The 13,448-nt window shown below is 47.4% G+C and overlaps 1 protein-coding gene across 1 annotated transcript in view; it reads right to left on the bottom strand.

The window, feature by feature from the left end:
• Positions 1 to 1,849, bottom strand: part of MPP4 (membrane palmitoylated protein 4) — a 32,776-nt gene extending 30,927 nt beyond the window's left edge. The window contains exon 1 of the mRNA XM_033151556.1: positions 1,801 to 1,849. Within this exon, the coding sequence (XP_033007447.1) occupies positions 1,801 to 1,849 (49 nt within the window). The remainder of the gene's footprint in view (positions 1 to 1,800) is intronic.
• Between the last annotated feature and the right edge of the window lie 11,599 nt (positions 1,850 to 13,448).

Raw genomic sequence — 13,448 nt, forward strand, 5'->3', positions numbered from 1 at the left:
ACTGCCTCGCGCAGTTTGGCCAAACTCATGTTAGTAGCTTCGAGAACACTGTCCAACCATCTCACCCTCTGTCGTCCCCTTCTCCTTGTGCCCTCCATCTTCCCCAACATCAGGGTCTTTTCTAGGGAGTCTTCTCTTCTCATGAGGTGGCCAAAGTACTGGAGCCTCAACTTCAGGACCTGTCCTTCTAGTGAGCACTCAGGGCTGATTTCTTTGAGAATAGATAGGTTTGATCTTCTTGCAGTCCATGGGACTCTCAAGAGTCTCTTCCAGCACCATATTAGTTGTTAACTTTCAAAAAAAGGGTAATGTCAGGGAACTATCCCCGGTGCAGCGCAAGGTGGTGGAAGGGCTCTTGGGATGTTGCTACAGAGAGCCCCGGCCCCACCTGACCAGCAGCACCTCCTCTGGCAGCAGAGGGAGCAGCAAGGCTTCCAGTGGGGAGGGGCAGGCTTTTCAGGGTATGGAGGGAAAAGGCTCTGAGGATGCTGGAGAGACCCTGCACTCCCCTAGCTGAAGGAGACGCGCAGCTTCTGGCGCCCCAAAGGCGTCAAGGGGTGAAATGAAAGGATGGGAGGCGGGGTTTCCGTATACCAAAACTCTTTTGTTGGGGTCAGAACCGGAAGGGGCCATTGCCGGATTCTGACGACGCTTGATACAGACATGAACTTATTAGCTCTTCACTTTACATAGGTTGCACCATAAAACTATTAAAGGAAACTTGGGAGTTTTGCCTGCTTACTCATGAGCAACTAACCGAGGACCTTACAGGTAAGATGATGAAACACCTAAGTAGTTAGGGACTTTGTCTCTCTATGCCTAAATCTGAACAAAGCAGAATTTATTCTCTTCTCATTTCTCAGCTGTTATCATCAACAAAATTTCTCCTTAAATATTTACATATTTTATACCCCGCAGGACAGCTTCATAGAATAAAACAATCCTCTGAAATAAGCAACAGCCATAAAGCCACTACATCAGATTAAAATGCAATGGAGCAGCAATATAAATGCCTAAAGTAAAGTACAAGTAAAAGAAACTGCATTATTCCCATTGGGATATCAGTCTCATACAATGGTCCAAAGGCATATGATGAATTGTTGACGCTAAGCCGATTTGATCAGACCAGTGGCTGAATGGGAGACTGCCTAGGAACTCTCCTTTGGGTTTTGAGCTCAGTCTCAAGTCTAGCCATTAGGCCTTTAGAAACAGATGTAAACATTTCAATTAAAATAGGTATATATTTTCACGACGATTGAGGAGTGGCAGATGAAGATGATGGAATATGCTGAACTTGCAAAACTGACTGGCAAGGTCAGAAACCAGGATGACTCAAGATTCCAAAGGGATTGGAATAAATTTGTTGAATATATACAGGTAAGATTGAATCGTGGAAGTTTGAAGACACTAGCGGGATTGGAATAACCCTATGACACAGTACAATAGATTTAATTAAGAAACTGTGCGATTAGAGTGGACTAGAAAACCTGCTGACGTGAGGGAGGGAAGTCGTAGCTCGGCAGAGCGAGGATATAAGTTGAATTGTATGTATGCATTTATATGTTTTTGTTCGAATCAATTTGTTTAATTGGAAAATATAATGAAAATTATTTACAAAAAAATAAAAGAGGTATATATTTTCAAACAGACAACAGGCTTTCTAGTTTGTACAACTGGACAACTCTGGTATGGTGGTATGCAGTTGCGCAGATTTAAGTGAAAAGAAGAGGAATACGTATCTACTATAACATTCATCTATTTTTTTAAATTTAAAAAAGAGAATAAACCAATGGGTCGCACCATTTTCATGGCTTCGCAACAGTGCAGCTTTCTCCATCTTCTCCCTCATCCTTGGAGTTTCTGCACGTTTCTCTGAGTGGATCATCTGAGCTGTATAAAATCAGAAGCTGAACTGGAAAACAAAGCAAAAGAAATAGTTTATATCATTAAACCTGAGTTGTTAAAAACTCATTGGAATGAAGACCGCAGGGAATTGAGGTGGATGCAGAATACCTTCTTTGAAGTTTAACTGTTAGATGTGTAAAGTTTTGGAACCCTATGTCTGGAATAACAACATGAAGAAAATACCATAGGTCTGGGATGCATTTACAACAAAAGTATTGTCAAACGTCATTAATGAAAAAACAAAACAAAATAAATTCTTTCCAGTAGCACTGTAGAGACCAACTAAGTTTGTTCTTGGTATGAGCTTTCGTGTGCATGCACACTTCTTCAGATAATAATTAACGAATAAAATTATAAAAGTTCGCTGTTGTACCCAGTGCTTTTGTTTTTCTAAGGGAATGTTTAGGGGTAGGTACTCTCATTCTGACTCAATAAAATCACCATTCAGGGAATATAAATACAGTAAATGGACAAAAGTACAAAGATTCACAAAACGTTTAGGGGTATGCGTCCCCCTGCGTCCCCCAGAGGAAAAGCACTGGTTGTACCTTTATATGGCTACGGTATGTTACATCTAAGGAATATCAGATTGTTTTCATCTTGACATGGGGCTCATACCAATTAAAACCCCGATATTTATTTAGTGCTATACTTGCGACTAGTTTCACACACACACACACACACACACACGAGATTTACACACTTTTGAGATTTTTAAAGTTTGCCTTGTTTTTACTATGACAGAAAACGACACAGACGCATAGAAGGGCAAGCAGTGTCCATTTTCACTCTCCAAAAGGTACCAGGACAGTCAAACAGAAATTGCAATGCATGTACTAGTTGGAATACGAGCAACTACATTGTCCAGCAAACAAATATTGATGTTTCAAGACTCCGAAGAAGCACAATTATCCCAGAAGCGTAGTCTTACGTTGTGGGTTTTCTAGAACCCCCCACAATATGACTAATGTGCCTTTGCCATGTTAAAAGCAACAGCAACTAAAGGAAAGCTCACCAGGACCATGTTGGAGAATGCATGGCTAACATTAACTCAAAAGCCTATAAAAAGGACTTGCGTTTCAGAACAGAACATATAATGTGAAAATAGCAACTACAGAAAGGAGAAAGCTACATTGCTCACTATTTCAAAAAGGCAAGTGCCGAGACAGCTATGCAAGCAAACTCAATCTATTTTAAGGAACGGATAAAAGAAGGAGGGAATATATTTCTCTAATATAGAGAAATCAGTCCCTAATTTGCTGTGAAAATGCTGCTAGAGGGTCACTGGTGTGAGAAGTGGTTTCTGGAAGGGGTGAATAAACAGATAAACTAAGTCGAAACAAAATAGAAAATTCTTTCCAGTAGCACCTTAGAGACCAACTGAGTTTGTTCTTGGTATGAGCTTTCGTGTGCATGCACACTTCTTCAGATACACTGAAACAGAAGTCACCAGATCCTTAAATATACCCACCTGTAACTGTAAGATAAACTAAGGTTGGCGTCCTCTCATCCTTTTCCAGCACAGATGGTTTTGGACAGCTTGTGGTTCTGAAAGTGCCATATAAAGTCTTCCCAAATAATAATAATAATAATAATAATAATAATAATAATAATAATAATAATAATAATAAATTATGCAGGTTCTTTGGAGGCAAGTTCAGCAAGACTCCTGGTCCTTTTGTGAAACTTCTCACTATCTGAGCTTGCAAGGAATTGCTCAGCTCCTAGTTAAAAGCTTGTCATTGACCAGCTGAATTGCTTGAGGTAGAATTCTTCCATCTCACTCAGACAACACCATCACTGTATAAAGCAGCAGTAGAAATATATATACAAGCCAGTTGTGCCACAACAATCACTCTCCTAGCTCCCCTAAAAAAGGGGAAGGGGGTGCAAGCAATGTAATGTTATACCAACCTGGAACAGAATATGCTGTATAATTTCTTATCTTCAGGTTTATCCACACAAGACAGCAGCCATTTTCCGTGGCTTTGTTCTGCAGATGTATTACAGTACCTCAATCTTCTTATCGGAGGCAAAGGAATTACTGTCACTTTTACTGCCCTTCTTAGGACCTATATTTAGAACTTGCTTCCTTTCTTCTGCCTTTCTGGATAACTCCACTGTCATGAAAAGATAGCTAAGGAGAAGAGAGAGAGAGAGATGGGAGGAAGATGAGAGAGGCAGGCCCAGTTGGGAGTGCGTGGAAAGCTGCGCTCAGGCATGTATCCCTGTGTCTGAAAAGTTAATACCATAAGATGGCAAATCGCTGCAGATAGGAGATAAGGATAGAAAGGGGGAGGGCATGTGAGAGGGAAGAGAGGGAGGGGAAAGCGGAATGGCTTGATAATGCAAACATGTGCCAGAGGGAGAAGGCTGGAGAAGAGGTGGGGGATACAAGAAGTGGGGTGGGATTTTGTACTTTGTGGCTGGTTGTTCTTGAGTTCCTGGGCTGAGGCAGAAGTGGTGGAATGGAACTGTTGCTGTGGTTCCATATTATCTTTTAAAAGCAGCAACAACAACCACCACCACCAGTGCTTTTTTTTCTATTTAAAAAAATGTTTAGGGGTACTCTCATTTTGACTCAAGAAATCACCATTTTTTTATTAAAGATTTTCTTGATTTACAAAAGGGTGTGCAATGTCTCTCTCATATTTTTTCCATATAACATTTTGACAAATCAAGTTTTGGTTGTTGAGACATTAGGGAGAAAAGGGGGAAAGAGGTGGGTGGGACGGGGAGATGGGTGGGGTGGGGTGACGATGTTTCTATTTTATATGTAGGGTTTGGTGTCAGCGTTGTTTGTGTAGGTTCTCTGTTGTTCACTTGTGCTTCTTTGGCGGTGAGAGAGGTCAGGGTTGGCGTAGGGTGTGATTGTTCATTTGTGGTTGGCTGTGGTGGTCTTTAGTTTCCTGTGTGAGTGGGGTGGGTGGGCGTTTTTGATCAGGCTAGCCATATTGATTTGTATGCTGTCAATAGATTTTTGTCATTGTCTTGTTGGGCCGTGTGTGTGATGAAGGGGAAACATACTGGGGTGAAGGTGTCTTCTTCTGTTTGTCCCCGTGCCAGTTTCAGGTTACTGGTTAGTTTTTCTAGTAGGGCTGTTTCCCATACTACTTGGTACCATTGGTCCACGTTTACTCCTGACAGGTCTTTCCAGTATCTGGTTATGTTTCTGGCTGCTGAGAGTAGATGGTTTATGAGTTTTTTGTGTTGTGAGTGGGCATTATTGTCTTGGATGATGTTTAGTAAGACCAATTCTGGGGTGGTTTCTAGCACTTGCTTTGTTATTTTACATATTTCTTGTATGGTTGTTGTCCAGAATGTTTGGATTTTGGGGCACTCCCACCACATGTGGAAGTATGTGCCTGTGTAGGTATGTGCCCCCCTGTGTCCCCCCAGGAAAAAACACAAGCACTGCTAATAATAACTACAACAATGATAATAACCCCACACCCCTAAATAGCAAATGTTGGTTGTGAAATTTCTCTCTAAGATGGCGAGAGTGTGAGTTTTAGGAGGTTCCTGGCTGTTCTTTTGTTTTGTTTTTTAAACCAAAACTGCAAGATTTCTTTAAAAGTAAAGGCTGCAGACACACCACAGCTATACCCTCCAACATTTCTCAAATGAAAATAGGGGCATCCCATTCTATAATGGTAATTTTAATATTTATACCATACTCATCTGACTGAGTTGCACCAGGTACTCTGGGCAGTTTCCAACAGATATGAAAACATAACGAAACATTAAACTTTTTTTTTTTTTTTAAACACCCTTCCCTATAAAGGATTGCCTTCAGACTGCCCGGGAGTCGAATAACTCCATACCCTCCAACATTTCTCCAATGAAAATAGGGGAACGCGGGACATTCCGGGATCAAATCAGAAACCAGGACGGCTTCTGTAAATCAGGGATGTCGCTGGAAAATAGGGACATTTGGAGGGCCTGAAATTCCTAGCACCCTTAACAAACTGCAGTTCCCAGAATTATTGGGGAGGGCATCACGTGCATTGAACATGGTGTGTATGCCACTGTAGTCATTGTCTTTAACAGTTATATATTATTTGCACTTTTGTACACGAACACAGCTCTGTCTGCCTCTGATTAATGTTTCCTTCCCGGTTTTCTTCCCACAAACCTGCACTAAAACACCTTCAACAGTAGCTATTCATTTAGGTCTCCATCTATTTCCTGATTTCCTCATACAGTAGCTTCAGTTGCAGTTGCTGATATGTCGATAGGGGGTAAATTCATATACACTCCGTTGACAACTCTTATTTGCTAAGCAGAAGTAATCTGCCTATTTATCGCCAGCATTCAAACAAAGGAGTTATATAAATCGGATCAGAACCATCCATTTCCTAAAAATAACAAAGCATATGAGACATCCAGAGTCAAGAAAGCTGGATAAAAATTGCAATGAATAAATCATTTGGAATAGGAGGAAAACCCTTGTTGTTTTAAATAAATACAGCCTTTCTCAACCTTGGGTGGTCTAATTTTTAGATTATCTGATTTTTGAATTTCTATCCTGCCTGACAAAACTAACTGGTCTGTGCTAGGTTATCATTTGATTAGGCACCATCTAGAGACAGGGATAGAAACAAACGAATACTATACTTTCCATAACTATACAAGTAACAGAGGTGACAACTTGAATAAAATATTGGGGAGGGGGGCAAGATAAGCCCTGCTGCACATAATCAATCACAAGACACAGCACACACACACACAATTTGAATGGTAAAGCCCATAATCATGGGGGGGGCAGTCCCTTCAAATATTTTAATGGGGGGGGGTGGAGGGACCTCGGCCCCTAGGAGTTGGGTCCTATGACAATTAGAAATGGAACCATGCAGAAAATAACTAGGTTTAGATCATTCAGTATTTGACAAGCCAAACAGATGGGGTTTCTTGTTTAGTTTTCAAAGGTAAAACACTGTTCAATGAATTTCAAACACATAGCAATCTGTATATATAGTAGTACCTAGGGTTGTGAACACAATCCGTTCCGGGGTGCTGCTTGCACCCCGAAAAGTCCGCAACCAGAGCGGCACTTCTGTGCGAACTGAGCAGAACGCTTCCACGTGTGCGCGGCGAAACCCGGAAGTAAACACTTCTGGGTTTGCCGCATTCTTAACCCGCAAAAAAACACAACATGAAGCGTTCGCAAGAAGAGGAATGACTGCAATATAATCTGCTTACACATTTTTAATGCTGCTCATCCAATATAGTGATTCCAGAGAACATCACTTGAAAATTCATAGGTGAATATTCCTAGCCTTTGGTAAGAGTTCTTTATGGCCTGGGGGAAGAGATCAGCAATCAATTAAACAATGAAACATATTAATTACATAAAGAGGAATGCAGATTTAGGACTCAGTACTCAAATTCCCTTGGCATACAGAACTTCAGAGGACTAGGCATGGCAGTTCCAAAGCTGAGCCCTAAAACAAGCATGCATAAAACTCATCCAAGCTTATCTTCTCACACTCCTGTATCACAGAGAAGTGGAAGGCATGTGCGCCCTTCTGCATTAAGAGAGCCTATGGTTCATGCATGTGCGCTGCTGCCACCCAGCTTAATGCCTCTCTCTCTGCTTTTCTCACCTTTCTAATCTGACTGCTCACCTCCTCTCAGGAAAGATGCTGCAGCAGAGCTTAGACCCTCAGATCCACCCCACGTCACAGTTGCGTGTCTAAGTAATCCAACTGACACAACCCAGTCTGGGGAAGGAGGCACACTCGGCCAGCGTGGACATCTAGATCTGTCTCTCATGCTCAAGGTCATCCGGCATCCTATTTGGGGGATTCCAGAAAGGTGAAAAGTCTGCCTTCCAAACCCTTCCACAGATCATTAATGTGCCTTCCAGTATGGGACTGCTAACCTTATTTATGAAAAAATAAAATAAAAATAAAAATAAAATTCCTTCCAGTAGCACCTTAAGAGACTGTTATGTACTGAGTTGAATAGGATCCAAACTGCAGCAGGCTGATTGGTCCTAGAACAATAGGATTGAGATTGCAGCAGTCTGACTGGTCCCAGAACAATAGGATTGAGATTGCAGCAGTCTGACTGGTCCCAGAACAATAGGATTGAGATTGCAGCAGTCTGATTGGTCCCAGAACAATAGGATTGAGATTGCAGCAGTCTGATTGGTCCGCAGGAGCCACCCAATCCAGCTCCAGGTGGAAGTGAATCTGCACTCTGATTGGCATACAGGAGTATCCCGGAATTAGCCAATCACGTGGGGCCCATTGTGTAAATAGTGTATATAAAGCAAACGTTTTGGGGGAACTACAGTCCTCACTACTATGAGCTGAATAAAGAGCATGAAATTCACACTCGACTCCGAGTATCTTTCACTGGCGACGAGGATGGGATCCCGCTGAGCTGACTGCAACACACAGCACCGCAGCAACGCCACCTGCCGCACAGCTGCCTCGCACCGTGTATCCAGGCTTCAGCTCCGGGTCCCAAGGAACTCAAGATGGCAACAGACAGCAGCTTCTCGCCGTTCAACCCAGCATCAGGAGACTGGGAAGGATATGCCACCCGTTTCACCTTTCTTCTAGAAGCTAAAGGGGTCACCAACGATGCCAAGAAGAGGGCGATATTCTTCAGCGTCTGCGGAGAGGAGACATTCGAAATCGCCCGGGCTCTCCTTGCGCCTGATGATGTCGCTACCGTTCCCTACAAAACAATAGTGGAACGGCTGAAGGGGCACTTCTCGCCACAGCCCTCGGTGGTGGCTCGTCGAAATGCCTTCTATGCAAAGCGGCAAGCCCCTGGGGAAACCATAACGGGGTTTGTGACCTCCCTCCGCCAAGCCGCTCGGTTCTGCAACTTCTCAGAGTTGGAGAACATGCTGCGTGACCGCCTCGTCGGTGGCCTGAGGGACGAGAAGCTGCAACGACGCCTCTATGCCAAGAAGGACCTAACGTTCCAGGTCGTTCTGGAGGAGGCCCTGGCAACAGAAGCCGCCGAGAGGTCGATGCAAGAGGCACGGCCGAGCGTGCCGTCCCAACCAAGGGTCCACCAGGAGGACCTCATCGACGATTCAGGATCAGACAGGGAGGAGGTGCACAGAGTACAGCAGCGCACTCAAGCCGTGCACACACCAAAGCTGCCTCGACCAGAAGGAGGGAACTGCGCAAGCTGCGGGGAGAATCACGAGAGGAGGACCTGCCGTTTCCGCAATGCCGAATGCAGGCAGTGCAGAAAATCAGGCCACATCGCCCGGGTGTGTCGGGCTCAGCCCACCCGACGCCAGGCATCAGATGACCGCCCCAAGAGCCCCAGGTCCCGGGGCCCAATGCACCAAGGCAACTCGACGGAGACCACGGACTACCAGGTATACCAGTTGCCCCACCCCAACATAGAGAAAATTTATGTAGAGGTACAGATAGAGGGGGCCCCGTGCCGCATGGAGCTGGACACAGGTTCAACCCTATCCATAATCTCGGCACGGACTTTAAGGAAACTGTGCCCTAGTGGGGGTCCCAAACTCAGGCCGGCCCCATTCACCCTCCGGGACTTCCAGAAACGTAAGGTCCCCACAATGGGGGTGGGGACCTTCAGGGTGCAATATCGAGGGCGGACGCGGCAACTGGACTTGCTCGTGGTCAAGGGCTCCTATGTTAGCTTACTGGGATTGGCATGGTTTGGACCACTGGGGCTAGCCGTCACCGGGGTGAACCGCACTACCTTACAAATGGATGTGGACGCCATATGCAAGGAGTTTCCGGCGGTTTTCGATGGGAAATTGGGACAGTATACGGGCCCCCCTGTTGCCCTACAGCTGGACCCCACAGTACGACCTGTCAGGCTCAAGGCCCGCCGGGTCCCGTTCGCCCTGAAACCCCGTATAGACGAGGAATTGGACCGGCTCGTGGAGCAAGGAGTGCTGGAGCCTGTACCTAATGCCACCTGGGAAACCCCGATCGTCACACCCGTCAAGCCTAATGGTTCAGTCCGCATCTGCGCAGACTACAAATGTACCATAAACAAGGCCCTCATGGCCCACGCATACCCAGTGCCAGTGGTCAGCCATGTCCTCGCCACCCTGGCTGGGTCAAATTTTTTTGGCAAGCTGGACTTGGCCCAAGCCTATCAACAGCTGCCAGTAGATGAAGCCACAGCAGAGGCACAGACGATTGTGACGCACAGGGGAGCGTTCAAGGTAAAGCGGCTGCAATTCGGTGTCAGCGTGGCACCAGGCATATTCCAGAATCTAATGGACTCGCTGCTTAAAGGGATTCCTGGCGTCACCCCCTTCTTCGATGATGTGTTGATTGCCGGGCCCACGGCAGAGGAGTTTGAGGACCGCCTTCGCACCGTTCTGCACCGTTTCCAGACGGCGGGTCTCAAGGTGAAGCGGGAAAAGTGTCTACTAGGAGTGCCTCAGGTGGACTTTCTGGGATTTATGGTGGATGCAGAAGGGGTCCACCCGACTGGGGACAAGGTACGGGCCATTTGTGATGCCCCAGCGCCCAAGGGCAAGACTGAACTTCAGGCCTTCTTGGGGCTATTGAACTTTTACCATGCCTTCCTTCCGCATAAGGCAGCAGTAGCAGAGCCCCTACACAGACTCCTGGACAAGCGGGCCCCTTGGGTGTGGGGCCAGCGCCAGGAGGCCGCATTCCAGGCAGTCAAGGACTTGCTCGTCTCAAACTCGGTCTTGGCACACTTCGACGAGAGGCTGCCGGTGGTGCTAGCATGCGACGCCTCACCCTACGGCATTGGCGCTGTCCTTGGACACCAACTCCCAGATGGAAGAGAGGTGCCAGTGGCATACTTTTCCCAGACACTCACCGCAGCCGAGCGGAACTACTCGCAAATCGACAAGGAAGGTCTGGCAATCGTGAAGGGTGTAAAAAAATTCCATGATTTCTTGTACGGGCGGCCCTTTACCGTGGTGACTGATCACAAGCCGTTGCTTGGTTTGTTTGCCCCCGAAAAGCAGACCCCCCAAGTGCTGTCTCCTCGTGTCCTCAGGTGGTCAATTTTCCTTGCCGGCTACCAGTATGTACTGATTCACCGCCCTGGGAAAGCGATGGGCCACGCAGATGCTCTCAGCAGGCTACCACTACCAGAAACAGGCCCCGACCCAGCACCCGCACAAGAGGTTATGAGCCTGGAGCTGCTTCCCGACCGCCCTATTCAGGCACAAGAAGTTGCACACCATTCCAAGAAAGATAGGGTCATCTCCCGGGTCCTGGACTGGGTGTGGAGGGGATGGCCCAGCAGCAGCCCCGGGCCAGAATTCGCTGGCTACACAACCCGTAAACATGAACTGTCGGCCCACAAGGGGTGCCTGTTATGGGGAAGCAGGGTCGTCGTTCCTGAGCCCCTTCGCAAAAGGGTCCTTGCAGCCCTTCACGAGACACACCCAGGGGTAGTGAGAATGAAGGCCCTCGCCAGGAGTTATGTATGGTGGCCAGGGATTGACGGAGAGATAGAGACCTGGGTCAAACACTGCCAGGCCTGCCAAGAATCCCGCCCAGATCCCCCAAGGTCCCCAGTGCAGTCCTGGGAGTCCGCCCGAGCACCATGGTCACGGCTGCACATGGACTTCGCGGGCCCCTTCCAGGGGAAAACATTCTTCATAGTGGTGGACTCCTACACCAAATGGCTGGAAGTCGCACTGGTACCATCCACTTCTACGTCCGCAGCCATCAAGGTACTACGCAGGCTGTTTGCAACCCATGGACTCCCTGACACTCTCGTCTCAGACAACGGAACCGCATTTACGTCAGAAGAATTCCTGACCTTCACAACGCAGAATGCCATCCGCCACATCCGCTCAGCACCATTCCACCCTGCCACCAATGGCCAAGCAGAGCGCATGGTGCGGACCACCAAGGACACCCTACGCCGCATGACGCAAGGGGACTGGGAGTACCGCCTTGCCACATTCCTTCTAGCACAGCACAGCACCCCCAGCTCAACGACTGGCCGGAGCCCCGCTGAACTACTAATGGGCCGGCGCCTTGCAATCAGACTGGACCGCCTCCACCCCGACAGAGCTCAGGATGAGGTAGTGGTGGGTGAAGGCATGAACCCCCGGACCTTTGTGGCCCAGGATCCAGTGTACGCAAAGAATTTTGGAGCAGGCCCAGCATGGGTACCCGCCACAGTCACCAGGGTGACGGGCCCTGTGTCATACGAGGTGCTAACAGAGGGGGGGCAATGCTGGCGCCGCCACTGCGACCAGCTACGGCGACGATTCCCAGGAGAAAACCAGGAGGAGGACAGGTCAGAGGAGTCCCAAGGGAACAGTGGGGCATTGAGACCCGTAGAGCAGGAGGGGCCGGCAGGGGAGGCAGAATCAGTAAATACTGAGAGGACCCGAGAGGCCGAAAGGGCACCGGAACCAGAGCCACGACAGAGCGAGCTGGTTGCGCCAGACCAAACAGCCCCATCACAACCAGCAGCCTCGGAACACGAGCCAGAACCAGAACCCCTGACCAGGGAACAGCCTAGGCCGCAACGCACACGTAGGCGACCAGCGTACCTTGAGGACTATGGATGCAACCTCCCAGGCAGGACTGGAACTTAGAGGGGAGGGGTGTTATGTACTGAGTTGAATAGGATCCAAACTGCAGCAGGCTGATTGGTCCTAGAACAATAGGATTGAGATTGCAGCAGTCTGACTGGTCCCAGAACAATAGGATTGAGATTGCAGCAGTCTGACTGGTCCCAGAACAATAGGATTGAGATTGCAGCAGTCTGATTGGTCCCAGAACAATAGGATTGAGATTGCAGCAGTCTGATTGGTCCGCAGGAGCCACCCAATCCAGCTCCAGGTGGAAGTGAATCTGCACTCTGATTGGCATACAGGAGTATCCCGGAATTAGCCAATCACGTGGGGCCCATTGTGTAAATAGTGTATATAAAGCAAACGTTTTGGGGGAACTACAGTCCTCACTACTATGAGCTGAATAAAGAGCATGAAATTCACACTCGACTCCGAGTATCTTTCAGAGACCAACTAAGTTTGTTCTTGCTATGAGCTTTCGTGTGCATGCACACTTCTTCAGATACACTGAAACAGAAGTCACCAGACCCTTATATATGGTGAGAGAGTGGGGAGGGTTATTACTCAGAAGGGTGGTGGGAATGGGTGATTGGCTGATTTTATGCAGATCCTCCAAGCGTCCCTCTTTTCCAGGGACAGTCGCAGATTTAAAGAAGCCATCCCGGTTTCTGATTTGATCCCAGAATGTCCCGCTTTCCCTTAGGACAGGCATGTCCGAAGTCCGTTTTGGGCGTCTAATCTGGCCTGCCCCCGACATTTAATCCGGCCACCGTGGCAGTATATGTCCTGGGGTAAAATCTTTAAAAAGAGCTCAACAACCTTGGTCAGCCCTCATGCATGTTCACTTCATCAAATCTGGCCCTCTTTGGACTGGCCCTGCCTTAGGACACCCCAATTTTCATCAGAGAAATGTTGGAGGGTATGGAGTTATGTGACCACTGAGCCAAGGAGAAAAGTAACTAGCTTTTAGAAGACATCTGAAGGCAGCCTTGTACGGGGAATTTTT

The sequence above is a fragment of the Lacerta agilis genome, chromosome 1 (genome assembly GCF_009819535.1).
Source record: "Lacerta agilis isolate rLacAgi1 chromosome 1, rLacAgi1.pri, whole genome shotgun sequence".
NCBI lineage: Eukaryota > Metazoa > Chordata > Lepidosauria > Squamata > Lacertidae > Lacerta > Lacerta agilis.